Source organism: Magallana gigas, chromosome 1 (assembly GCF_963853765.1).
Source record: "Magallana gigas chromosome 1, xbMagGiga1.1, whole genome shotgun sequence".
NCBI lineage: Eukaryota > Metazoa > Mollusca > Bivalvia > Ostreida > Ostreidae > Magallana > Magallana gigas.
Window position 1 is genome coordinate 74,299,675 of NC_088853.1, and position 27,417 is coordinate 74,327,091.

The following is a 27,417-nucleotide window of genomic DNA, read 5'->3' on the forward strand; positions in this document are numbered from 1 at the left end:
CCCCCCCCTTTGAACAGCAAGTCCCTTAATATTTTCAAAACAGTTGAGATCCCCACCCTTAAACCATATATATTCTTGTTCCTTGTGTCAAGGGGCATCAAAAAGGAAGTGCACGAATATCTCGAAAACGGTTGACATCCCCACCCTTAACCATATATTTTCTTGATCCTTAAAGGGCATCAGACGGTATGTAGGTAATGGGACTCAGGGTTAAATTTAATTTTTCAAAACCGTAATGAACATCTATAGATCAGTCCCTATCATATCCCAAGATATGATGTGTCTATCCATTATATCATAAAAGGAGTTAAAGGATCTATTTTTTTTTTTTTGAGTGATGAACGTCAATTTTCTGCTACTGTTTGACTCCTTGGATAAAATTTAAATTTTCAAAATCTTACTTCACATCTATAGAACAGTCCCTATCATATCCCAAGATATGATGTGTCTATCCATTAAATCATAGGAGGAGTCCTGGGATCTATGTTTTTTTTTTGATTGATAAAAGTCAAGTTTTTGCTTCTATTTGAATCCCTGGATGAAATTAAAATTTTTAAAACCTTATTGCACATTTATAGGACAGCCCCAATTATATCCCAAGAGATAACGTAACTACTCCAAAAGTTGTAAAAGGATTTCAGGGAACCATACTTTATTTGCAAAACATTTTTACAAAACATCATGACACCCCAAATCAAACTCAAAGAGTTCAGTTTGCTTGTTTATAAGATGTAAGAGCAGTTTGAGAAGGTAAAACGTGACAGACGGACGGACGGATGGACGGAACAGGGAAACAACAATATACCCGAACTTTCTTTAGAAAGTGTGGGTTTAAAAATAAAAAAAAAAGAGCTGGAGTAGTAAGTGTTATTGTTAATAAAAACAAGATAGATTTATTTCCCAATGATATAGTTTTATTTATTAAATATATTAATAAAATGATGGCATTGTTGATTAGAAAGAATAAATTTACATACAGTACCGATAAGACCCAACCTAACAGAAAGCAGATCCCAACTAAACTCTGGGTTTACTTTCGGGTTTTTCTTGGGGTTTATTCCGGGTTTACTTGAAGAAAAGCAACGAAAACATAGCGAAAACCTAAAGTGAACACAGAGGAAACCCCAATCAAAAGTTAATCTTTAAAACATACGCTTGAAATGTACAAGGGGCGATAATTACAGGTGGAAGGATGGTAATATAGATGATGGGTCTCCATTATGCTTCAGTGTGTAAAGTGGACCCCAAAAGCAAATCTCGAGTAAACCCAAATTAAACCCCGAGTGGACACGACACAGATTCTCAAAAAGCAGACTCCAAGTAAATTCCGAGTAAATCAAGAGAGTAGATCTAGAGTCCAGATGAGCGGGATGTTAAGGAATCATATGGAATCTGAGTTACATGTAATTCCGTGAAATCACTAATCTTAGTTCTTATGTACATAGTCAAATATTTAAGCAACGAAACGTAGACAAAAACAAATAAAAAAATACTGAAGACATTTTTTCCTAGAAATTAGTTTGTATTACCTAGATTTACACATTGATGACGTCAAGACTAAAAGTTGAATGTCGTGTGAATATGATCGGAAAGCATTGTAAACATATTAGAAATATTACTAATCTAAGAACTAATAAAATTTTGTGGTGTGATTTATAAAGAACTGAACATAAGAATACTATGGGAGATGTTAGTTTTATTAATCATGCGCTAAAAGGTATGTGAATTTGCTTTTATGAGGCTTTCCTCTGTCGTTGTTTACGATATAAAAATCCGACTAGAACAACACTACCCTGTATATATTGAACTTGAAATTGTATATGTCTCGTTAGTTGATAAATGCTTAAATTGAAAAGTGCTGCTAGAATCCCATGCCATGTTGTGTGTTGTTTTGATGCAATTTGCCGTTTCCGTCCAAACTTTATAAAAGTTGGGAAGGTTTTACGAGAACAGGATGAATAACTTTTTAATAAGGAAAAACATAGGATTCTAGCAGCGGTTTTGATTAAACGTAAATGTTTAGCCTTCACTTGGTATGTTTGTGATCTTATTCAAAATAATTATTTGATTTCACAATTTTTACAATAATAGCCAAAATAAGATGCTAAATTGCCCATATGTTTCCTTAACACCCCTGCATGGGGTCTGCTCTCGGGTTGGGTGGGTCTGGTCGTTAAAGTATAAAAAAATCGGCGCAAACTTATAAAGCATACAAATCTTGTTGTTATAATGAATAAACAAGGACAAACATAAATGGAAAATATAATTCATGTATATGATAACAAGTTGAACGATTAAAAATATATATGGGTAAAAAAAATGATGCTAAGCTTAAGTTTGGCAATACAAATTGATTGCTGGACATTCAAAATTCAACAATAAATAAAAACCCAGACAATATTATCAACAGATTCAGGTTTCTTTTTTTACAGCTGCTGAAAATAAATTATAAAAAAAAACCAATATTTTATTCAAGCATACTCTTACAAGAACTTTAATACGGTTACTTTTTTGACCGGTTTAGCTTTCTTTCAGCAGTGATGGTTTCACAAAATCTACGTTATTTATAGTAAATAATACTGCTACGACCTAATTATACATGCATCTACATATTATATTGAATAATATTTAACTCTGTAAGTATGTACAGCAATATACTCAACTATATAAAAAGCTACTTAAATTATTATTGATGTTATTAAACACTTCAAACAAACTTTTACAAACATAACTAAGAATACTAAATAATGAACAGTAAAAATAAATTATAAAAATACAAGAACAAATGTTTATTTTCACAGTTGATCTCTATTTTTTTTAAAGTTTTAACATATTCACATTTTTTTTATTTTAGAAGTAATAAAAAATAATAAAATGCAATGAAATAAAGTCTCATGAAAAAGAATGTTTGAAATGCAATAAAAAAAACCTTGCGGTATCAAATAGTTTGTAGCAAAAACAAATAAAAAACATGAACAAAAAATAGCAAAACCCCAAAGAACAAAATAAAAACATACCAAACAAATAATCATATTAAATAAAATTCTGAAAAAAGTGTCTTATGTTCCAAAAATATTTGCCATTCAATATTAAAATACAATATGTTTATTTTGCATCACAAAAAAGTGCGCCCAGACATGGTCGGCATCTTTTAAGAATTTAAGTTTGATGCATACACATGCTTATTATATTGTTTGGCATTATTCTCAAACCCTAATATCAAATTGATTTTAAAAAGATGTTGTGATCTATGACGAATCAACTATGTTACAGTACAATGTCTTAGTTAAATTGTTCCAATCAGAGAGTTGTTATAGTCAATACCACAGAAAAAAGCACAATTGTATTAGTTATTCAAGTTGTTAATTATCAATTTATGACAACATGAGAGTTGCAAGTTATATTGTTTTACATTTGCTTTTTTCGCATTAATGGAGAGAATGCAATTAGAAAAAGAAAGGTCTAAAATGATTGATCTATTTTTTCATCCCGGCAAAAACATTATAAAATCGATAAAACACAAACGGAATACGGAATATATAGGTATTGAAGTTATGAACTATCTAACTAGAGGAAACAGAAAATTAAAGCATTAATTCGACGAGTAAAAGAGCCAATATTGATAGCAGGTATTTATTTTATTTGTTTATACGCGGTAATAATACGACGCCTTCTCAAGCATAAAATCTGTAAGAAAGATTAGAAAAGATTAGAAGGTTAGAAAGAGTCTCCCAGTATCCATTCCGTTAAGTTTAACACACCTTTTGAGATACCATTTTTATACAACAAAAACCAAATTGTACTTTTTTTTTTAAATATTTAAATAAAGGTTCTTTTTTCTACTGCTAAAATTAAAAAAAAAATTTTCCTTTTCATATCCTACTTCCCCTCTTTGTCCTGTGTTTCCGGTGTAGGTGGCGCTTTCTTTGAGAAATCCACGTACGTGTACTCTGTTCGATCTTCCTCGCCGTGTATTACGGGCTTCTGGTTCGTGTCGGAGCTTTCGGGTTTGTTCGTAAAATCTACGTCAATGTAGATCAATCCTTCGTCGTTCTACAGAAAAAAAATCAAACTGTTACACACATTGTGTTGAATTTTGTCAATAAGTACATAGAAAAAGTTTACTTTGAAAAGTCTCATCTGAAAAGAATCATTGATTTCATCACGTAAAACAGAAACTTGACTATATTTGTGGTTGTTTTTAAACTTTCATTATCAAAAAATTATTTATGTTTCGCCGACATGTCATTCTTAACATTTATCTAAGTGATACATTTAAAAATTGTTTATCTTTATGAAAATAGTGCTGAATATTTATATCAAGCGAATATGATATATTATTTTTGGGAGTTGATTTTAATCAACTCTCCTATGCACCTACTCGGGCAAAGCGAAAGTGAAACAGTGTTTGGACCTAAGCACAAATCAATACCGCTGACAACACTTAGTTCTTGAAAATAATCAATAAATTCGATACTATGTATTCTGAAGCATTGTTTTTCAAGAAAACTTATTTATTAATACTATGAAAATAGTAAGATTTTAAATTGTACAAACAGTTTAGATATTTTTTAAAGTCGTATGTATTCCTACGCTAAAGTTCAATGCAGTCTCGTTTAACCAGACGCTTGGCTGTCACCGTTAATATCCGACAAAACAGAGTCTCTCTTGCTTGTCGGAGATAAACGGAGACAGCCGAGCGTTTGGTTGAACAAGACAAGAGTTCAATCTGTCTGGATCCATACAATTTCTCAGAAATATTTCGATTACTGATACTACTTGCCATGCAAAATCACATATCGTTGATTTTGAATAAATGATAATCGATAAAATCAACTCCCGTCAGTACTACAGTACTTTGATTCTACTTCGGAATCAAGACGATCTTTGAAGCTGTCGTACCATGGTATCACGTGACAGTTAAAAATAGATCACTTTTTTAACTGAACAAAAAATCAAAAGGTGTAACACTACCCTGAAGTTCATTTGTTATGAAATGATGTAATGTTCATCGACAATTAGGTCATGTTTATTAGTATCGCTGCTAGAATCTTGTTGTTAATCGCATAAGATAAATATTTTCATTATTAAACGTAAACCCCTTCGACTTGTTCAATTTCATTGAATATACTACGTATTTTTTTTTTTATTTACAACAACAAAGCACAGGATTCTAGCAGCACTTTTCAAGTAGTTTAGGTCATATGCTTTTAATATTTGCCAAATTCAACTTTCATAATAATAGGGGTATTGTTACATTTTTGCCGTTTTTGTACACACTGACAGATGACATAAATGTCTATCTGTTTACCTTAGAACACACGCTTATAAAACAAAATATCCATGTCCGTATTATCCTGATTATATCCAAACTGACATTTATCTAAATCTTGTGTCTCAGTATGAAATAGATCATATTTCGACATTGTTTACACTGCATTCCGATGATTTGTCTCCCGACATTGATCTTCTCTATAGTAAAAATCAATGATAATTATACGTAATACAGAGAAATCGAAGATATACTCAGTTAGATGAGTATCCAATGACATTTTACGCCTGTAGTTTTTATAATTTAAACCAGAGTTGAAGTAAAAATTGACATGTTTCTGATTAAATTATGACATCATGCTGCTTATTGTGACGTCATATCGATCAGAGGAATTTTTACTCTGAGAGTTGCCTTATCATACCCGCGAAGTAAACGATACTATTTTGATGGTTTTCCTGTTTCTTTAATCGTTTGTTTTGTTTCTATTGGTGTTTTACCTCAGTTGATACAATTTTTTGATATGGTGCTGTTCCGTGCCGTCAGATGGTGTCGCTTTTACAGGCGTTTTTAAAGACATGCTCTTGCCGTAATATCTTTTAGAATTCCTCTGCTAGTTTTAAAATAATTTCACACGACATAAGAAAATAACGTTCACCATACAGACTGCATCATAATAGAAGATCTTGACGCATTGAAATGTTTTATAAAAATAGTAAATATGAATATCTAAATACTCCATTACAAAGTTTTGACAATTTTTACGCTTGGCCGTGCGTACTTTCTGCGACCCTTTGCTACATTAGAATTTTACTTTAGTTCAAGCACTTTAGTTTGATTTGAACTCCATTGTGAATTTTTGGACAACCCCCGTATATGTATGACGAAAAAAACCCGTCACTTTCCTTGTAAGTAGCAAACGTCCAGAGTCTTTTGAGTTAGAAAAGGACAATATGTTAATCACAACATTAAATTAAAGTATGATAATTTAACATAGATATCTTTTAAAAATGTGTTCATGAGCTTCTCCATGCATTATCCAAAAAATGTTATTTTTATTCGATACATTAGCCACATACTTTGCTTCGAGTTTGTTCTCCATTACTGGCGCGACTATTTCAAATTTAAAGCAATTCTTTGTGTTTTCATATGATTGAAATTTATTTTAATTTTTCTTTTTCATTTTTGCATTTGCTTTGCAACGAATTCATCGCAAATACTTACGTTTTTATTACATAAGTGATATGCATATCATTGTCATTGGAAACCGTTCAAAACAGTTCTCTGATTTGATTCCATCAATCAATAAGGTGCAACTATAAAACTAACAGCAACAACGAAAAAAAAGTAAAAACCTATATTTGTTTATCGTCACTGATTAACTCGTTATCAGTATATCGTTTGTTAGACTTACTATATTTTATTGTTATATTCAGTAGTATATTCTCACTATATAACTCTATCTAGACGAATAGTCAAAAATTGTAATATTAGCTCGTCCGAAAAATATTGACTGGTCAATATTTTTTTGATATTGACCGGCTAGGAAAAATATCTAGAGAATATTCCCTCTATTTCAAATAATCGCCTCTGACTTGTTGATTCGTAAACGATGACGTAAATAATTCTTCGCGCCTCCAAAACGAGGTGACGTCATAATAGACAGTCAGTCAAGGCAAGTAAGTAACGGACGCACAATGCGACGGTTTGCTATCATAACGGATATAGATATTTGCGAATTACTGTGAAGTAAAATCAGGTAGAACATCTGTATGTTAATTTTTACGGTCGGCAAAATATCATCAGTGTCCGTTTGATGCAGAGGATATTTTGGAAATGAACTTTGCACAAAATTGAATTCGTGAATTCTTTGTTGAGCTGAGAAAAGTACGGCGATCTGTTTTTAATAACTTTCTTAAATTTTGGTTTGCTTCTTCATATTACAAAACAAATGTTGACTGTGTTTTCGGGCACCATGGATTATATTAGCCCCCTTGGGACCAAAATATTGCCCTCCGCTTCGCGTCGGGCAATATTTCGTCCCTCGGGGGCTAATATAATCAATGTTGCACTCAACCCCAGTCAATATTTGTATATTATTAATAACACATGGATGTTGCGAACTTAGCTTACTAATCAATGAAAGCATTTTATTTAAAAAAAAAGAAAGAAACACCCCCACAATTTTGTAATATAATAAGTTCAATTGTATGTTTTATCATTTCATGTAATGATGAGCTATCATTTAATGTAAATAATGTTTTTTTAATATGATTTAATTTATTACGCTTCTCAATGATTAAATAAAAATATTTCATTGACGAATAAAGATAAAGTCTTCAATTTTTTTTTTTTATGTTTGAGAAGGCTGGATTCCAAATCAAACTGATTTAGATTATTGTCATCTACAAACTGAACCTTTAGCATTGGCTAAAATTTACCTATTTACATGTACTAATAAACAATATTACAAAGCTTTACTGTTTTACGGGAGCCTACAGCTGATACGTTTTTCTCTTCTAACGATCCCTTCTTCCCACTGTTTTTCTCTTTACTTTTCTTCGTTTTAACCAGTTTGGTTTTTGTTGTTGATTCTCTACCTTACAAAATGATTTATTCATTTCAAAAATTAATCAATAAGTAGCGTTTTTCATGTGTCCTTATAGAAAATTCTAAAATATTCTTTTAATGATAAATGAATATAATATACCTTTCTTCGTGATACTCTTATCAACAACGGCATACGTTTCTGTACCATGGTGTGATTCGTCTTCTATAGTAAATTGAACACAATATATTCAAACCAAATAAATATTTGAAAGAGAAAGAAAGAAGATAGATAACATTAATCGACTTAGTGTACCTTTTTTGTCCGTGCTATACCTTGTCGATATTGTAGCTTCCAACTTGTTTTGTTTTGGAAGGCTTTTATCAACAGCTGCGTACATTCCACTCGTTGAATTTCTATTATAGCCTAGGAATCGATGAATATATATTATTGTGTACAAAGAAGGAGACAAAAAGAGAAAGAGGGAATGGAGAGACTAGAAATAATTAATAATGAAAAACATATGCATAAAACAATAATCGACAAGCTATATAAAACATACCATAATCATCTTTCGTCGCACCACTTGTCCCTGTTTTGTCTTTCATCTTATCGTTCGATGTTTTACTTTTATCAACAACTGCATACATTTCTGTCCCATCTTGTGTGATTTCATTGTCCACTATCATATTGATACGTTATTAAGTAGGTCTTGCATTTGAATGAAATTATTTTAAAAAAGTTAAATAAAAAGACCATTTATAGTTAAAAATAATGCTCCATTGAATGATGATACTGGTATAGTGTCAGATAGGTATGATGATAAAACATAGTTTTATTATCTCTTTTTCTAATACATTTCCATTTAAGACTGACGGAAGGGTCAATGCCTACAACAATTGTCAAGCAGGTGGAACATTGTAAAATATTTAACATATACGTTTTTGTTGTTCTTTTAATTGGTAATGTTTATAATAAATCGCGAAGTAGCTTGTATCGATGCATGCATTCATCAATCGTATAGTCTGCAATCAAATATTGCAAACTTATTTTGAACTATATCTCAACTGATGTTATATAAAAGTTAAAAAAAGTAACTTAAGTAAAATTCTTTTTTTTTAAGTTATACTTTTCCTGGCACTCGTTTAAAATGTATTTTTGAGAAGTTCTGAAAGATAACCAACTATTATTTTACTTAAGTTAATAGTAATTGTTTAACTATTTGACTGGAACACAATATTTCTGAAAATCTGTTCACATTAAATTAAAAAAAAATAAATTTTTATCTTCTATTTTTTGTTAATATATGAAATTGATCCTAAATTAATATACATGATATAATCCCAAATTACAATACTTCACTTGTTTTCAACAAGAGTTACACACTGATATATATATATATATATATATATATATATATATATATATATATATATATATATATATATATATATATATATATATATATATATATATATAATCCAAAATGAGTTGAGTTTTGAATCGGCTTTCTGTTATCTGTTATTATATATATATATATATATATATATATATATATATATATATATATATATATATATATATATATATATATATATATATATATATATATATATATATATATATATATATATATATATAATCCAAAATGAGTAAAGTTAACAAGTATTAAATAATAAAAAATAACAGAAAGCCGAATCAAAACTCTACCGGTTTCATTATAATCTTCAGGAGTTTTATATATATATATATATTGTTGAGCCCACATACTCTAAGATTGATTAGTAGTTTAACAAATAGACCTGGGATAACATACAACAGTTTGAATGCGTCCCAGCTAATATAAGATGCGTGCTAGTTCTATATATTTAACATAATACCTGTCAAAATAATGTTTGTCATGAAAAGGAATCTTGTAGAAATATTATATATTTTATATAGTTGTTTAATGACCTTATTTTTAAAGGAGTTGACCGTTTTGAGATTTTCTCACATTCACGAATAAACTGCATAGTGGAACAGTGAAATGGGTTTTATACTTTGTTATTAGATTCCCTAGTTTACTGAACTAAACGAAACATATTTAATTTCAACTTCAAATATCATCCAGTTTGATAGCCACATCTATAATACCTATATATACTTACTGATGTTTTTCTTTTCATTTTTTCTTCGAATAAAAATCACCAAGACAACAACCAAAATTACAATAAGGATGGAGACTCCCGCTGAAACCCCAATTGCTGCGTATAACTCCTCACGTGTACCAGTCAAAATTGGCTTTGAGATATCTTTAAAAAACAAAACACTGATAATAATTAGAGACTGTGCAATTGTTTTATATAAAAGATTGGGTAATTGACTGGCCCTTTGTATCATGCTTAATAAAGTTATTAAAATATCTGTATTGTATGTATTTCAAAGTGTCTATGTGTTCCTACAAGTCAGACAATAAAGAATATCGTACCTTTGACATTTACTTTCATATCAACAGATTGTATAGAACAGTTGATTATATTGCAACTCTCCAAGCGGTACACAATTTCTTGACCCGGGGTTAAAGGGCCATGATCAAAATGCACCGTCCCTCCTTTCCCGGGATCTGTTAAGTTTGCAATAATTTTCCAGCCAGTGTCATCACTCATCCATAAGATAAAGAACTGTGCCGAGCCCCCATTAAATCCTGATGTCCACGTCATATTTACGTAACCGCTGGCGTATGAATAAGCCATGAAATTTAAAGGCTGTTCAGGTCTATCTACAGATAATAGAAGACAATATATTGATTGTATGTGGACAAGTGTACTATTGATCATTGTTAGTTCCCCTTTACATGTTAATTACATTTTAGTATTTTCCGGAAATGTTTGATTTTCCGTATCTGGATCCGGAATTACATATAGTATATGTTTAGTGCTGCCATCAAATGGTGATATATCGCATTTGTGGAATATTTTATCATACCCCCATTACTGTTCTTTTGTGCAACTACATTGTTACAGGTATGTTTGCGACTACAACTTTTGTATAATTGCATAATATTTAGGTTGTTAGATTTCCTGCATATTGTATTTTTATGTTTTGGAACATACTCTTTTCCCGCCATATCCAAATGTTATCATTTTACCATGCTTACGTTAAGATAATATTATCTGAAGGTTGACATTATTTCCGTGATTGTTTAATACCCTTAAACCATTGAAAACGATACTGTTGTAAGCTATCCAGAATTTATCTAATAGTTTTTGTGTATTTTGTGATGCACGTGTGTAGTATTCTGGAATAGGCTAATCCTTAATGTTCCGCACGTGTCCGGTTAAGTGTTTAGTGACCAAAGTAAATATCCTGTTGTATTGCTTATGTCTCAGTAAATGTTATTGAAGTTAGTTACATTTAGACGTTTAATTGAATGTTTACATTTTACTACAATTTGATATAGTTTTTACTAAATTCTAGTCAACATGTCAATTAGAGATTGCAGTCATTTTAGGTCAGGATTGTGTTTTAGAATGGTAATTGTATTGTGAATTATTTTCAAAACTAATCTTAACACAACACAGTACCATAGGGTTCAGTGATACATCTGTGGAAGTATATTTGATAGTATGTCATACCATTTTATAGTCAAGTATAGTCAAGTATAATTCAGTGAGCAATTGTTATATGCGGTTAAACATCTGGTTCTTTATACAGGTTAGGTATAGTGGTATGACATACTATCAAATATACTTCCACAGATGTATCACTGAACCATATGGTACTGCGTTGTGTTAAGATTAGTTTTGAAAATAATTCACAATCATGTAAAAATGAAAGATAATTAAAATAAATAAAACATGTTAAGTTTAAACGTCATGTACTCATGCTTGATCTGTCATTTATAGACAATATGACATACCTTGTGCGTTTATTGTAATGTTGTGAATGATTTCATTCTTGTATTTCATTACATAATTTCCAAAATTAGAATGGTTCTTTATTGGTACAGAAGTGTTGATCCAGTGTTTGTATACAACATCTCGCTGGGAGACAGTTGGTGTGATTGGGTGATCAGTAGGACCCATCCATGTGATATCCAAAGCCTGCGGTGGTGGGTTTGCAATAACAGGAATCGCCAAGACTACTTTGACGTTTTCCCCACTGGTCGAACTAAAGATAGTTTGGAGTGGACCGCTTTCATCAATGAGAAGGTTACCTTTTAAAATATATAAATGATTGTTTAATCCAAATTTGTTTTTACAATTTTTTTGTCTATTCTAAACACGTTGACATCATATTTAAAAATCGCATCAAAATATATTTTTTCTGTCATTAAAAATACGGCTTTTAGTGCTTTGTATTAAGATAACATCATCCCTTTACATTAACAAAGAATCTGAGAAAAAAAATACCAGCGCAATATGATTTTTGGTATCAATTTTCTAAAGTTATTTATTCGTCATTTAAACCCGAAACCAAACCTTATTTTTGAACACTTACAAGTTATATTAATTATCACTGTCTGATTACTTGAATTGAACCAATTAGAACTCCCTTCACACGTATAGTTATCCGTGTCCTCGCAAAGTGTTGCAGTGTAGTTTGTCCATTTCGATGTGTTTGTGTTCTTAGCTAATTCTGTGTTTCCTTTAAACAGGCGAATGGTTGGAATTGGGTTTCCGTCTACAAAACACGCGATACGTAAAGATTCCTTTTCGATTACAGTCCACATCTTCTCCGAATCATTATTGTTGTTCTTGAACAATACAGGTTTATCCATATCTAAAATACACTAAAATCATTCAAAATTTGCGTGTGTCAAGAAATCTGATTTACCACACTCAAACGTATTGCACACTCATTCAGTTATAATCAAAACATTTTATAGATTATTGCGTTTTAATCACCCTGATAAACCTTTTCTTTTAATGTTTATGATTTTTACTCAGTCATTAAATCAGATGAAGCTCAATGTCAATTTGTTTAAACACTTGCTACACAAATGAATTTTCTACTTACATTTGACATCTAATGCAAAGTATATTTCCTTTTTGGATTGAGATTTCCATTCCGCGACGCAATGGTACGATTTAATGTTTCGGTTTACGTACTGGTTTGACATATTTCTTCCTTTGGGTAGAAAAGAGAATTTACCATCTGTGTCCATATATTTCCATGTCATATTGCATGGCGGATTACAATCAGCAATGCATTGGTAGGGACCAATTGATTCACCCTCTCTTATAGTGATTAATTTTTCTTTCGGTATATCTGGATTTGATTCGAACATTATCTCATCTGGACCGTCTAAAATATAAAGTACTCATACTGTGACAATATAGAATTAAATCTTGTTTTATGCAGACATGTCTGTCTATGTTCTGGAAAAAAAAAATCCAATATATGAGAAAATATGGAATATATGTGATATTAAAATGTGGTTTAAAATATCAAGACATGCTATGATGTCTCTAGATACCATTTATTAAACGACCTGTATACCTAAACCCACGAAGATAGGATAATTGAGGGAGCAAGTTTTCAATTCCATTTATCAACATTTTGTCAATGAATTCGATTAAGTTGGGGAGTTTACCGATAAATAATGACATTTTTTATTTTATGGGATTAATATAGAATTCTAGCAGTAAAAGTAATAAACATGAACTAATTGCTAATCGAATTATTGTATAATACATACAAATGACATTCGGGGTAGTGTATTACACTTTTATCTATTTTAACTGTTTTGTGATACCAAGGCACATCAGCTTTAAAGATTGACTCGATTCCGAAATAGAAAAATAAAATCATGGAGAACACATTCACTTGGTATTAATATTCAGCACTGTTTTCTTAAAACTAAACAGTTTTTAAATTCATCGTAATATCGACGGTCATTTAACTCGTTTGAGTTGCCTTTAAATACATTCGTAGATGGTGAGTTCAACTGTTGTTTTTTTAGTGCATAGAATTATATAAATTGTTCTGAAACGGTTACAAGATAATACGACCTCAAATATTTGAAACTTACACAGAGGATATTCAACATCGACCTTACTTACACAAAGGGTTGATCTGAACAGGATCACTCCTATCTGACTCCATGTCTTCTTCTGTCGCTGTACACGAATAGTTTTTGTACTTTAGTTCCCTAGTTACATATAAACTCAGGCTTTCTCTGGTTTCTCCACTTATCCTTGTGTCATTGACAAACCAGGTGTAGGACAAGGTGACGAGCTTGGAGTAGTAGTCAGGGGTAGAGGTTGATTGACTGGAACACGTCAGTACTACGTATCCATTTTCTTCAACGTTACGGTCTCCTTTTATGTCTGGCTTTGAAGGTTTGTCTTACAGTGAAATAAAAATCATAAGGAATATGTGATTCATAATCTTTTGCGATTAAGAAATTGCATTTTTAAGAACATTTTAAGAGTCCCAGGTTTTATTTTCCGTATTTTTTTGTACTAATCTGTTCTAATTTTATTTTTTCAGTGTTTGCTCAGTTTTTGAAGCAAAGACAGTATAGTTTAACTATGCATAACTTTGAATATTATATATTTATCATTGAGTTAGTATTATGCTGTTATTATCATAACTAATTTTTGACTCTTGACCTCCTTAGATTGGTGGTTTTTCAATTTGAAATATTAATTTTAACTGACAGATACTTGTTTTACGCGTGTTCCACTGTTTGTTACAGTCAGTTCAAGCATATCTTTTACAACATACACAATAGCATAGCACAGCAATGGAATTTCCCATTCGGCATATCCCATTCGGCATATCATACCATAGCATTGCATACACCATTATTTTAACTCGCTTTCAAATGTTTTTATATGAACAACTAACGTTCACTTTGCAAATTTGTGGAAATCTTGGGCTTCCTATTATTTAACTTCGAAATGAGTGGAACTCTTCTCTTTATGGAGGCATTTTTGTCTAATTCTCATAGCATAGCATAACATACCATATCTTTAAGCCCTTCATTTCAATCTCTCATAGCAGATTATACAAACCTCATAGCATACCATACAAATCTCATAGCATATTATTAAATCGCATACCATAGCATAGCATACAATTGTAAAAAATATGCATGAACTGACACTACTGAATTCAAAATCCACTGATATTCCCAAAAATTGACTGACATTGTCTGACATCCACTGTACATTGACTGTACCTCACTGTACATTTCACTGACTTCCACTGTACCCCACTGTATCCCACTGTACATTTCTACTGAACATCACTGTATCCCACTGTACGCCACTGTACAGTCCTACTGACTTCCACTGTACCCCACTGTACGCAACTGTACAGGGCACTGACCAGCACTGTACCCCACTGTAGGTCACTGTACCGGGCACTGACCATCACTGTACCCTACTCTACGCCACTGTACTCTTAATTTGAGTAAAAAAAATCAGATTTTTAAATCTTCAATATACACTGTATATTTTTTCTTTGAGATTTTTTTTTTATTATGCCGTATATAGCATTAATATTATGTATACAATTAACTTGACAGAAGAATGCAACAGGTCGTTAAATTTATTTAATACGTTTAATTTATTAATGTCTTAATGTGTTATTGAATGTTACGATCACAAAATTATGATAAATTTTTGCTATAAGATGAAAGTTTTGAATTTTACATGTTGAATCTGATTATTTAAAAAGTGGATGCCATAATGATTATGTTTATTCTGCCAGTCATTGGAAAATTACCCCCCCCCCCCACCCCCCAACCAGCAAGGTTACAAATTAATGATATATGACAAATGATCGGATTGTTAATTATCTGTGTCTTATGAGCTGTGTTTCAGCCACTAAACACAGTCAATTAAACACATGAACAGAATCCATAAAATATATATATGCTTGTTTTTTGTGTACACATGTCCATTTATCATGACTGTCCGCTTGACTACACAAGTACACTTTAAAGATAGCGTGCGAGTTTCTAGCTAATTTGTTAATTGATTTCTTTTGATTAAAACATTTAAAAATACATTGCAAATATCGGGTTTAATTTTACAAAATAACACCAACTGCATAATACATTATAAATTTTGAACATAATCAGTGACATATTAAAGGTTGTAACATGTTGTAATATGCGTAGCTGTACTGTTTTCTTAAAATATGATTTACTTTTAAATGTTTTAGAAATGAGATGTAAAATGCCCTACTCTACACACTATTTTTGTATAATGAGAGAGAGAGAGAGAGAGAGAGAGAGAGAGAGAGAGAGAGAGAGAGAGAGAGAGAGAGAGAGAGAGAGAGAGAGATTACGAGATTACAGGCACATCTCTTCCTGACTATATTGTACTGGTGTCATTTGTAGTTGTAGAAAAGTTCACTATAAAATCTATGTTGAAACTGGTGGTTGTGATGCCGTTAGGTTATTTTAACGTGCTTATACAATCTGATTCGGGGCCCCAAGTTTTAGTACTAGAAAATTCATGAAAGAGAGAGAGAGAGAAAGAGAGAGAGAGAGAGAGAGAGAGATCCGAAATTGATTGGGTTAAGAATTTGATAGTCTATTAAACTATCTGCTTCTTTTACATATCGATTATTTTTCTTTATGTCTCAAGTTTATCTTTGCCAACCAACTCCCGGGTTTTAGAAAAATATCTGCAAACTTTAAGTCAAAAAATAAAATGTAACATGGATAATAACCCAATAACCCCCCCTTTTTTCCCCAAATCCACTTGATACTATTTGCAGTATTGTGCTATGTCGAAACGATTCATGTTAAGCGATCGGTTAATGAAATTAATGCGCCTTTTTAATTTTAACTTCGATGTGTAATCACTTTTAAATAGATATAATAAATCCCATTTTTGTACAAACATTACATGCAAGTAGTCCTACATGTAAGTAAAAAGTAAATAATAATAATCTTTTCTGACAGATTTTAAATTATTAAATGCACCCGGCAATGAGTTTTTTAATCAAAAGTGAAAATACAGACTTTTTGTTTTAACAGTGTATTTCCCCGACGTTTACATTTGTTTATTCCTATGCCCCAGCACATATACACAGGTGGTCAGTTTTCACACCTTGTCGCAGTCAACCGGGCGTGTGTATAGTCTGAGCCTTTCTGTTAGTTCCGAGTTTTTCTTTGTTCCCAGACAGACAAAAGATTTTGTAGATTATGTACACATACACAAAGACGGAGACAGTACACCGCCGATATAAAAAAAAAATTCTTGTTAGCGTTGACTTTCATTCATTAAGAATTTTTAAGACACTCATTCAATAACGAACTTTAAATCATTTGAAACCATGGACATTATTCCATAACTAAAAATAAATACATAATTTAACTTTTTTAATGCCAAGATGTAGATTTAGAAGCTGTCAGCATTACTACATATTACCGGTAGTACTTTATTCAAATACTGAAATATTCCTACGTTATCATGAGAGAGAGAGAGAGAGAGAGAGAGAGAGAGAGAGATATTTTATAGTATATTTGAAATTATCTTGTCTGCTATCATATAAAATGCTGGTTTCAGTAAATGAAGGGAAAAAAACAGAAGAAAAAACAAAAGACTTTTAAAGGCCGAACATTTTTAACGGGTGGTAAATATCAGGCGAGGACGGGGCTTAATTTTTTGAGGTGTGAAAGCCTCCGGGCCAGTAGGTCTATCTGCGGTCGTGAACGCTACTAATCACTATACACAGGAAGCAATATTACACGATATAAAAAAATTAGTCAGAGTTGGTCTTAGTTTAAATATCTTATTGTTCTACTGACCATACGAAGTGGTTTATACGGAAATGTCGTCTGAATTTTTTCGAAGACCAAGAGCACGTGTGTAAAGCACAATTTAAAAAATTCAATAAACTAATTCAGCTTTACAAATTTAACTCAGTACATTTTGTTTAGCACTTGACATTGTTTAAGACGTTAATTTTAACAAATATAATTGTGTAAGAAATGTTGAATGTAAAGGCAGCCATTATACGATGACAACTAATGGAGTTCGTTTTCCATCGAGTGACGTTTTCGTGCAACAAGTTCCAATTGAGTTTATAACCAGTAAATACAGCTTTAATAGCTAAAAAGTTTGTTTTAAAATAGAAATTTTGTATGCAAGTTTTGGGCTGCATGCTCATTCATAGTGGAATTTATTAGGTCATATACATTCAACATGATTCAAAAATAAATTGCGTATTTTCAATTACTGAATAGTGAAAATATTTTTCTCATTAACCGACCCGTACACAATTCACTTATTACGGAAAGAGAGAAAAACATGTTTGCCCCCTGTTAATTGAGGTTTCGCTTATAATTTAAGAGATGCTAAAATGAAATTGTGATGCAGCAAAAATATTGCGGGGGGGGGGGGGGTGGGGGGCTTATGCCTTTCTTACTTCAGAGGAGAATAGTTACATGTACAACATAACCGAGAGAGAAAGAGAGAAAGAGAGAGGGGAGAGGGAAGGAAGGGATATATTTTTTTTCTTATTAAAACTATGTCACTACATGTTTATCATGGCAACATTCTTCGCTGTGCAAGAGAAGATACATGTAGATGTTTCACATGTGGTGAAAACGAACAGTGTTCAAATTCAAAAGTATATAATAAAAAGTACTGTAATAGAGTGAAATATTATTTGAACACTGTTTGTTATCACCACGTTTCATTTTTAACACCGTACTTATTTTGATATCTAAAATGATGAATATAAAGATCTAGAGTATACCGTTTATTCATACATGTAATGTTTTTAAAAATATATATATTTATATAATTTATATATAAAATATATATTAAGGTACAGTGGGTTACAGTGGTCTACAGTGTTTGTCAGTACCCTGTACAGTGGTGTACAGTGGGGTACAGTGCTGGTCAGTGCCCCGTACAGTGGTGTACAGTGAGGTACAGTGCTGGTCAGTGGGTAGGTACTGTGCTGTCCAGTGGAGTACAGTGGAGTACAGTGACTCTGTACAGTTGGGTACAGTGGGATAAAGTGTGGTACAGTAGCTCTGTACAGTGGGTGCACAGTGGATTTACAGTAGGGTACAGTGGTTATACAGTAGATGTCAGACAATGTCAGTCAATTTTTGGGAATATCAGTGGATTTTGAATTCAGTAGTTATGACTTAAGTATTCAGATACACGAAATTATAAAACATTCAGCACATTTTGTTTTCAAATGCAACATTATAAATATACAAGCTCATTTATTAAAATCATAAACATGTTGTAATAGAGTTATAAATCTAATATGGCATAGTCCTACTCAAGTCAACTGCAAAATTTCTTTGTACGGATCGACAAATCATAAACAAATAAAATAAACAAAGACGAAAAGGACGGATAAAAGTCTTTTTTTGAGGTATTTGTTTTTATTTTGGATCTGCATCGTAAATGGCTTACAAAATGAATTTATTAATTTTTGGAAAAGAAAACAACTTTTTAAAAAACGTTTTCAAAAATTTTACGATCAATTTTTCCTTTGATGCGTCGATCAGTAGACATAATTTTTTAAAATCATTTTCAAATCATAATATACGAAGTGTCATAGATCAAAAAGTGTTAATATTGAAATTAAAGAATAAAAAACTACAACAGCAACAATATTCAAAATGGATGTGCCTTCAGCTGATGCAGAGCTATTGAGCTGAATTTAATGGATTAAACACGAAGAGAAAGCTAAAATCTGAACTGGCTGAGTTGAAAAAGAAGGGAAAATAATGCGATGGCTTGTGATATTATTCACTGTGCAGCAAAATTCGTTAAAACTGGTTTTAATGTAAGTAAGAACTCTTGTGTATGTAGCTGTGCATAATTAAGCAAGGAGACGTGATCGTGAACGAAAGTAGTTGATATGTCGAGAAACATCAGTGTGTATGCATGGTTTTTGTAAATGTTGTGATATCTTTATAGCCTGAAGTGCTTAATTGGTATATCTGCCGCTTTGAATACACCGAAGGAGCTGATGCACTACTCATAGCTTTGCAAAACGATGCTTATACTGTATACCGATCAAGTACGTATTTTAATTTTAAGCTCATCGTTACAGGAGGTAAACACAGTGTTACCGCGGAAGTGTATAGGTATATAAATTCATTATAATTATCCCTGTAATTGGAAAACAGCCAACCTCTCCGAAAATGTTGATTGTTGATCTCAAGTAGACGAAATCGTGAGAAGACGCTTAATATTCTATTTGGTGAATTTAATAAAGTGTATTGTTTATATTTTAAGGCTATACTTTTAAATTTTTAATATTCATAAAGTTGTATTCTGTTTGCTGACAATTAAATAAACACAGTTTTCCATTTTGATGACACTATCTATTTTTGGAATTCACGTTCAATGAATGGTGTTAGATCAGAACAGTTGAAAATAGTAGATTCAGGAAATAAAATTATTGATGCAGATATAAAAGAATTTTTTCGAACAATCAAAGCACCAAAATCTTATCGAACTAATGAATTTTAAATGATTACAGAATTGTGTTTGATTTTTTAGGAGCAACTTGTATGATGCGCCTATTATATGATGGTAAAATAAGACTATCTGGGAGAGAGTCAGCTCCATTCTAAGATTTGATTTAAGTTTGAAAATTATTGTATTCGGATTGTATACTAAAATAAGCGACAAAACACTACTTTTAAACAATCTAGTAGCTTTTATTACCTTTAGTGTGCACACATTTAAGATGGAATATCGATTAAAGGATGATACAATGTAAGAGAAAAACCTCTTTTTTTATTTTTAAAAGATGACTTGTTGTATTAGAAATGATATTTACCACGATATAGGTGATTATTTGTAAACAAAAACTGGGTGATGTATGATGATGATGATGTTATGAAAATTATGTGAAAATGAACTTGATTTTAATTAAACAAATCAAAACAACTTTTAGAGAGAGAAAGAGAGATAGAGAGAGAGAGAGATAGAGCGAGAGAGATAGAGAGAGAGAGAGTTACCTTTAACTATTAGAACAACGCCTCCACCTAACCACGCTGCTGTAAAGCGTTCTCCGCCATTATAATATCCAGCATCATCCATTGTTATCTTTTTTATCTCAAAGGAAATATTTTCAGAAGAATAAGGCCTAGTATTATAAATATAGTTTGTCAAGCTCATATTTTCACCAAGGCGGGTTCCATTGCTTCTTATTTCGAAAATAGTTTTGTTTTTCCTGCTGTGATAAACGTAATATGTCCCAGCCATTGGGAAATACGAAGCTGTCCATGACACATTAACTGCCTTCCCAATTAGGCTTTTTACTTTGTTGACTGAAAAATAATAATCACTATATTTTTACTCTAAATCATTTTATGACATAATTGTATTGATCTTGATCAGAGATTTTTAAGCATGCCATCGACATTTCAAAGATATAACGCCTGGTTAATCATTGCACACATATTATATTTAAACGAGACAATGTACCCTTAGGCTAAAAACCAATGGAAATCAAAGTTAGTAAATGGTTTTAATGGTATCCGTATTTGCATGTAAAGGAGCATGGTGACGATTTTAAAATTGAAAGAATTGTAATGATTGATTAAAACTACAAACACTACACAAAACGTTCCTGATCTGTTTTTTGTTTTTTGGGAAGGGGTGGGTGGGTTCAATCCAGGTTTGTTATAAACTAATGTTTGTCATTTTGTTTTACTCCCCATTTGTATTTGATTGCTTAATGAAGTGAATTACCTTCGTATGTGATGTTGTAAAATTCATCCTTTCCAGGTACGTTGACCTCAATATAGATGGAATCGTACAGCAGGGCTTTTCGAACGGTATATTCTGTTGAATGTATAGTTTTATTATAACCTGGGATCCATATTTTTCCTGTTTTGTTCTGATTAAATACAGTGTAGGTTGAGGAAACATTGTTCCACGTAAATATCACATCACCGTCATTAAACTTAGAAGATATGACCAATTGTGCACCTTTAGAAATATATAAATTGTAGATATAATATGATTTAGAATGATTTTAATTATAAAATTATTCTCATTGGTTAACATACGTAAACCGTATCAATGTTTTATGGTCGTTACAATGACCTTGTCAGCAACTACAATGTTTCAGTAAGATACATGCTGGCTGAAGTTTTGCATACTTGTAAGACCATTATTTACAATGTAGCTACTACTCCTATGCACCTGATTCCATTTTGTCTTTTATTTTTTTTTTCGTGTTGCCCTGCTTGTGATGTGTCATTCGGTATATGTTTTTGATGTAGTGTACAGTTTGTTATTGTCAGTTTTCATACATAGTTTATTGGCATTTTTAATATATTTTATCAGGTAAGGTATATCTTAAAGATTAACCAGAATATAGATGTCAAAAAAGAAATAAAAAGTTATGGTTGTTAGCTATATAAGACTTGAATTGGATCTTGAATTTGATATGAAAATAAACACACAAACACAATATCTTTTTTTTCCTCCTTCCAACCGACGACGAATTTAAACTTAACACATTGCAATAAAAAACATATGTTCTTTTATGTAAATATACGATTTCATTGAAGGGTATCATTGACTACCGTCATTCAGCACATGTTACATACAAAAAAAATCCATATTAGCTGATGGTGATGTTAACTGTTAATGCAATGATTATAACATAAGTGATTTCTTAGTGATACTTTAATCATTAAGCGGCGTTGTGTCATTAGCAGTTACTTCAACATGCACTGTAACAACTGTAGAGGTTGGAGGAGGGAGTTATTGTCACTGTAACCAGGATTTGTGTGTTTTTTGGACCGTGTATATATATATAGTTTTCTAATGTTGATTTAGCAAAAAAAAAAACAGCAATAAACCTTCAAGTCACAATATCCAAATACTGTGGAAAATTACTAATCAGTATTTGCAACATTTTTACATACTACTTTTTTCGAGAATTCAATCCTTTCATATTGTGCCCATTTTGCAAGATTTTTCAGCTTTAAGGACCCCCCCCCCCAGCGACTTCCGTGCAAAGGGTAATATTTAGTGCTGTGTGCATGTTGCACCATCAGATATAAGGAAAGTACCAATGTTGAGTTTACCATGTCCTATCCACTAACTTTTCTTGCTATTGTACCTCCAATCTGGCAAAACCAGCACTACAACCATAGCTGCAAGTTTAGCAATTTACTCATGATTCTCATATCACATCTACTTAACATTATGGACTTATTTTAAAATGAGACATGCCTCTAACTAATGACAATCCTAAAAATCATTTCATCAATTTAATTACCCTTTATAAGTCGTTAAGTACGGCACCTCTCAATTTTATACAAAAAATGGTGTCCGGTACTTCATCTAAAACTGTCTGTTGCTACCTTAAGACTCAACACCGCGTGGTGTGTTATTTATATCACAAAGCGGTGCAGTTGCAGCGCCTAATGCTTTAACAGTTATTGCATTAATAGTTAAAATTTCCACCGACAAATGGTATATCGCCGCATCATCAAAAATGTATATCATAGGGCGTCAAAAATGACCAGAAGTTAAGCGAATCAAGCATGTATCTACACTCTCTACTGCTAATCAAACAAACGTTTATTCATTACGCGTCGCATTCTTAAATGATCAAAATTAGAGAGATAGATAGATTGATAGATAGATAGATAGATAGATAGATAGATAGATAGATAGATAGATAGATAGATAGATAGATAGATAGATAGATAGATACTAGATGTGTAGATAGATGGATGGATGGGTGGATGGATTGATGGATCAATATATAAAAAAATAGACAGACAGACAGACCATAGTACTTAACTTATTTTAAAGACATACATATTTTAGTACATTTTATGAATTTTTTTTTGTAAAATAGACTTTACTGTCAATATATTAACAACTTATCGATTAAAATGATCAAAAACTAAACATTAGGGGTAAAAATTCATTATCGAATTCAAGCATCAGATTTATATAAATTTGATAAATCTACCTAGAGTCTTTTACAAATTTCTTGTGTTAATTTTTTGACATCAAAATCGAAGGAATACAAATCATTTAAATGATCCCAAATCCCCTGGTAACCACCTTGCGGTATTCTTACAACCTAAAAATGAAACCGGGGAATAAAAATATAATTATTTCTTTAAATTGGTATTTCTTTGTTCCACATGGTCGTCCACATGTTTATCAGTGTTGAATTTTAAAAAATGACAAAGTCCGGGTGACATTAAAAGATCCGCGTATGTGTCATTATGTTATGGCTGAGGCAAAATCTTCCTGATATCGCTTTTAAATCTAGGGCGTTTCTGCTCCCGTCAAGGGCAGATTTTTCTATGCGCGGGGGTGTTAAGGAAGCATATGGAATCTGAGTTACATGTAGTTCCGTGGAATCACAAATCTTAGTTATGTACATATTCAAATATCCAAGCAACGAAATGTTGACCAAAAACAAATAAGAAATACTTAAGACAATTTTTTTTTCTTCAGAAATTAGTTTGCATTACGTAGATTTACTCATTGATGACGTAGTGACTAAAAGTTGAATGCTGTGTGAATTTAATCGTAAAAGCATTCTAAACATATTCAAAACATAACTAATCTAAGAACTCTTATAAAGTATTGTGGTGTGATATATTGAGAATTGGACGTACGAATACTGGGGGAGATGTTAGTGTTATCAATCATTTGCTAAAAGGTATGTAAATGTTCTTTCATTTCTCGGCTAGGTTTTCCTCTGTTGTTGTTTACTATACAACAATCCAACTAGAACAAAACTACTACGTATATATTGAACTTGAGATTTTATACGTATCATACGTATACCCGTGCTAGTTTTTTAAAGTTTAAAAAATCATACACGGTTTTCAAGGATACACTCTAATGGCCCGAGTGTAAGTCGGATAAGGCCACCGTGAAAGCTGTGATCGATTTTTTAAATTTTTAAAAAGCTGGCACGGGTGCCATGTCCGTGTAAGATCATATTAGCGATCGTACAAGACCGTGTGAGACCGCACGAGACCGTATATACAACCGCACATGAAGTCCATTCCACGAGTGAGCTCAACCATGTCAATATCGTATATAAATCGTATGGAATCGTGTGAAACCGTTCCCAAGTCCTACATCCAACACCCGGATTAACACTCGAATGTCACACGGTCACCATACGATTCACACGAGTGTACACACGGTTTTATACGACCAATACGGTTTCATACGATCGACATACGACCAATACGGTTCAAGTACGAATTATGAATTATACATGGTCAAGTACGACCAGACACGGTCTCTACGTCTGTACAAAGCTCGTGTATGATCATACAGCACTCGAACACAACAGAAAACACAACTACCTGCTGACACCTTGAAACAACAAAGTACTTGCTACATTATGTCTCCAAAGAAGAAAAAGGTCCCCCAAAAGAATCCCAACCATGGAAGATTCTCCCAGAGAGAATACAAAATTGGCCACCAAGGCCCTCCGACCACTTCAACCTGTTGACCCTGTCGACCCTGATGAACTCCCCTTAGTTTCTTCAAGCTTCATTCTTTTTGTCTGTCTACCTAAACACGTTTTCTATCAATGCAAAGACATGTGTCTATCTATAGTCTATTAATTAGTATGTATAAGAACTAAATTTCCATCTATCTATCTATCTATCTATCTATCTATCTATCTATCTATCTATCTATCTATCTATCTATCTATCTATCTATCTATCTATCACTTTACCTGTATGTTTAAAACGTATATAATCAATAATAATTGATAAAAAAAAAATAATTAGCAGTAGAGAGAGGCATATCTTATAAATGTTAAGGTGGAAGGCTGCATCGTCACAATATGTCTGACATCCGTTTGAAACGCCATTTTGTTCCGGATTGATAACATTTTTATCGTGGTACAAAAAAGCTATACACCGTTCAATTAAACTCTTCTAACGAGGGAGATGAGATAAGAATGAAATCACCAAAACGCTTAGAAAATTAGTCAATTCCATTCGTGATTAAAGCTTTCAACTAACATTGATTATCAGCTGTTATGTACAGAAAACGTGAACTCGAAATAGTGTACTGTTTCCCTGCTATTGGCTATACATATTTGTCAAGTTATCTGCAACAGACGATCATGAATATGTGACGGATAATCGATAAAGGTGAACAGATATAATAGTTTTACTTGAACCATATATGCATGATTAATTTAAAACTGAAGTTCCGTAGTACCATCTCTTGTATTAACTGATCCCAACTTCCCAAATTTAAAACATTGGCAGTATAAGACTTGCATTGAAAGTTTGACACTTAACTAATGTATTTTAATTAAATAGATAGAGCTAGGTAGCAATAGCAGTTGAAGCCTGGATTTGCAAGCCAAATGAGGGAACGACAGAATCTTGAAAATGTTCTTCGTGATTTTGTTTTAAATTAGAAAATGGGTCCCAAGATATTTGAGACCAAAAAAAAAATCAAGAAAAACAACTCTTAAACAGGATCTTTTAAACCAAGATTTTTGCAATAGTTCAGTATTTCTTTTAATTTTTCAATTTCATTCAATTTCTTTTTTTCATCTCATTAACCAACAAATATTGTTATTATTTTCAGATTTTTGTGCGATTTCATCCAGCAGTTTGCCTTAAACGAATTTTTAAATAATTTAGTTTCATATTTAGATGGATTCCAATAAAAACCATACAAACTTTAATCATGATTATTTTGTTTTTCATTTTCAAACTTTATAACATTTCACTTTCATAAGAGTTTAAAAACAGAAATGTTTGAAAAATTTACATATAAAGGGTTATCTTGAAGCAGACGTATATTTTAAAAATTCTCTAAAAAATCGTCTACACTTTTTTGGTGTAGACATCCCCCTTAATCAGATTAAGAATATGAAAAAAAATGTACTTATTTTGTAAAAGTTGTACAATTTCAACGATCGGGATTCATTAGCACCTAATGATACCATACATTCATTAAGTGGTGATAATTTATTAGCCGTTTGGGATATAAATTGTTAATGCAATCATATTTCTCCATTATTGATAATGTTCAAAATAGACCATTACTCCATACAGCTTCAAATAACATTATTTATGCATATTCTTATGAAATAATTGACCTCCATCTCCTCGAAATTGAACCACCTTATCTTTTAAAGTAAAGAATCACAACAACAATACGTGTGTTGCTATCCGCCATTTTTGTGACTTTATTGTTTAACCATATTTGGTTTGAAGAAATCAGGGCGTTGCAAATGCAGCTCTTAATAAAATTCATATTATAAATTATATTCATATCCTTAAGCAAGTTGTATTATTAACGGTTGTTGCATTACACTCTTAAAATACACACTTTTTGAAAATACATTCAATATGTTTGTATAAAAACTATATGTATTTTGTCGTCAGATTGATCATTTTTGCGATTCAACTGTAGTAAACAGTTGTATCTTATCAACTTTTAAAAAGTAATAGTATCTTACCTTGAATATGCCATGCTAATCCAAAAAGAATGAACACAAAAATGAAAGACATTGTCCTCTATTTTATTTACATTCATAGATTTGATATATTGGTGTCCTTTTTCATGCAACCATATAAGTATGATGCTGTACAAAATCAGGAAGTTCTGAAAGAGAAATATAATACTCATAA

At 31.8% G+C, this 27,417-nt stretch overlaps 1 protein-coding gene across 2 annotated transcripts; it reads right to left on the reverse strand.

The window, feature by feature from the left end:
* Positions 1-3,048: 3,048 nt before the first annotated feature.
* On the reverse strand, positions 3,049-27,417 carry LOC105336820 (uncharacterized). Of its 2 annotated transcripts, none has more exons than XM_066075247.1 (14): positions 27,246-27,417; positions 21,500-21,592; positions 20,764-21,075; positions 13,862-14,146; positions 12,816-13,103; positions 12,297-12,578; positions 11,716-12,012; positions 10,285-10,575; positions 9,965-10,108; positions 8,380-8,499; positions 8,133-8,243; positions 7,980-8,042; positions 7,751-7,869; positions 3,049-4,053 (listed from the first exon to the last, which is right to left on the reverse strand). In XM_066075247.1, exons 1-14 carry the CDS (start codon positions 27,295-27,297, stop codon positions 3,880-3,882), a joined length of 2,631 nt encoding a protein of 876 aa, XP_065931319.1. In that variant the 5' UTR covers positions 27,298-27,417; the 3' UTR covers positions 3,049-3,879. The 2 variants fall into 2 exon arrangements, with proteins under 2 accessions (XP_065931319.1, XP_065931317.1); XM_066075245.1 differs by having other exon boundaries at positions 21,500-21,739.

What these genes read in the sequence shown, in the direction of transcription:
- LOC105336820 (XM_066075245.1), bottom strand. Translation starts at nt 27,297, where the DNA reads ATGTCTTTCATTTTTGTGTTCATTCTTTTTGGATTAGCATGGCATATT. An exon ending in CTTTGCATTAGATGTCAAAT is followed by an intron (nt 12,579 to 12,815) that starts GTAAGTAGAAAA and finishes AGTGTATTTTAG; the next exon opens with ATATGGATAAACCTGTATTG. An exon ending in CATTACAATAAACGCACAAG is followed by an intron (nt 10,576 to 11,715) that starts GTATGTCATATT and finishes TATTATCTGTAG; the next exon opens with ATAGACCTGAACAGCCTTTA.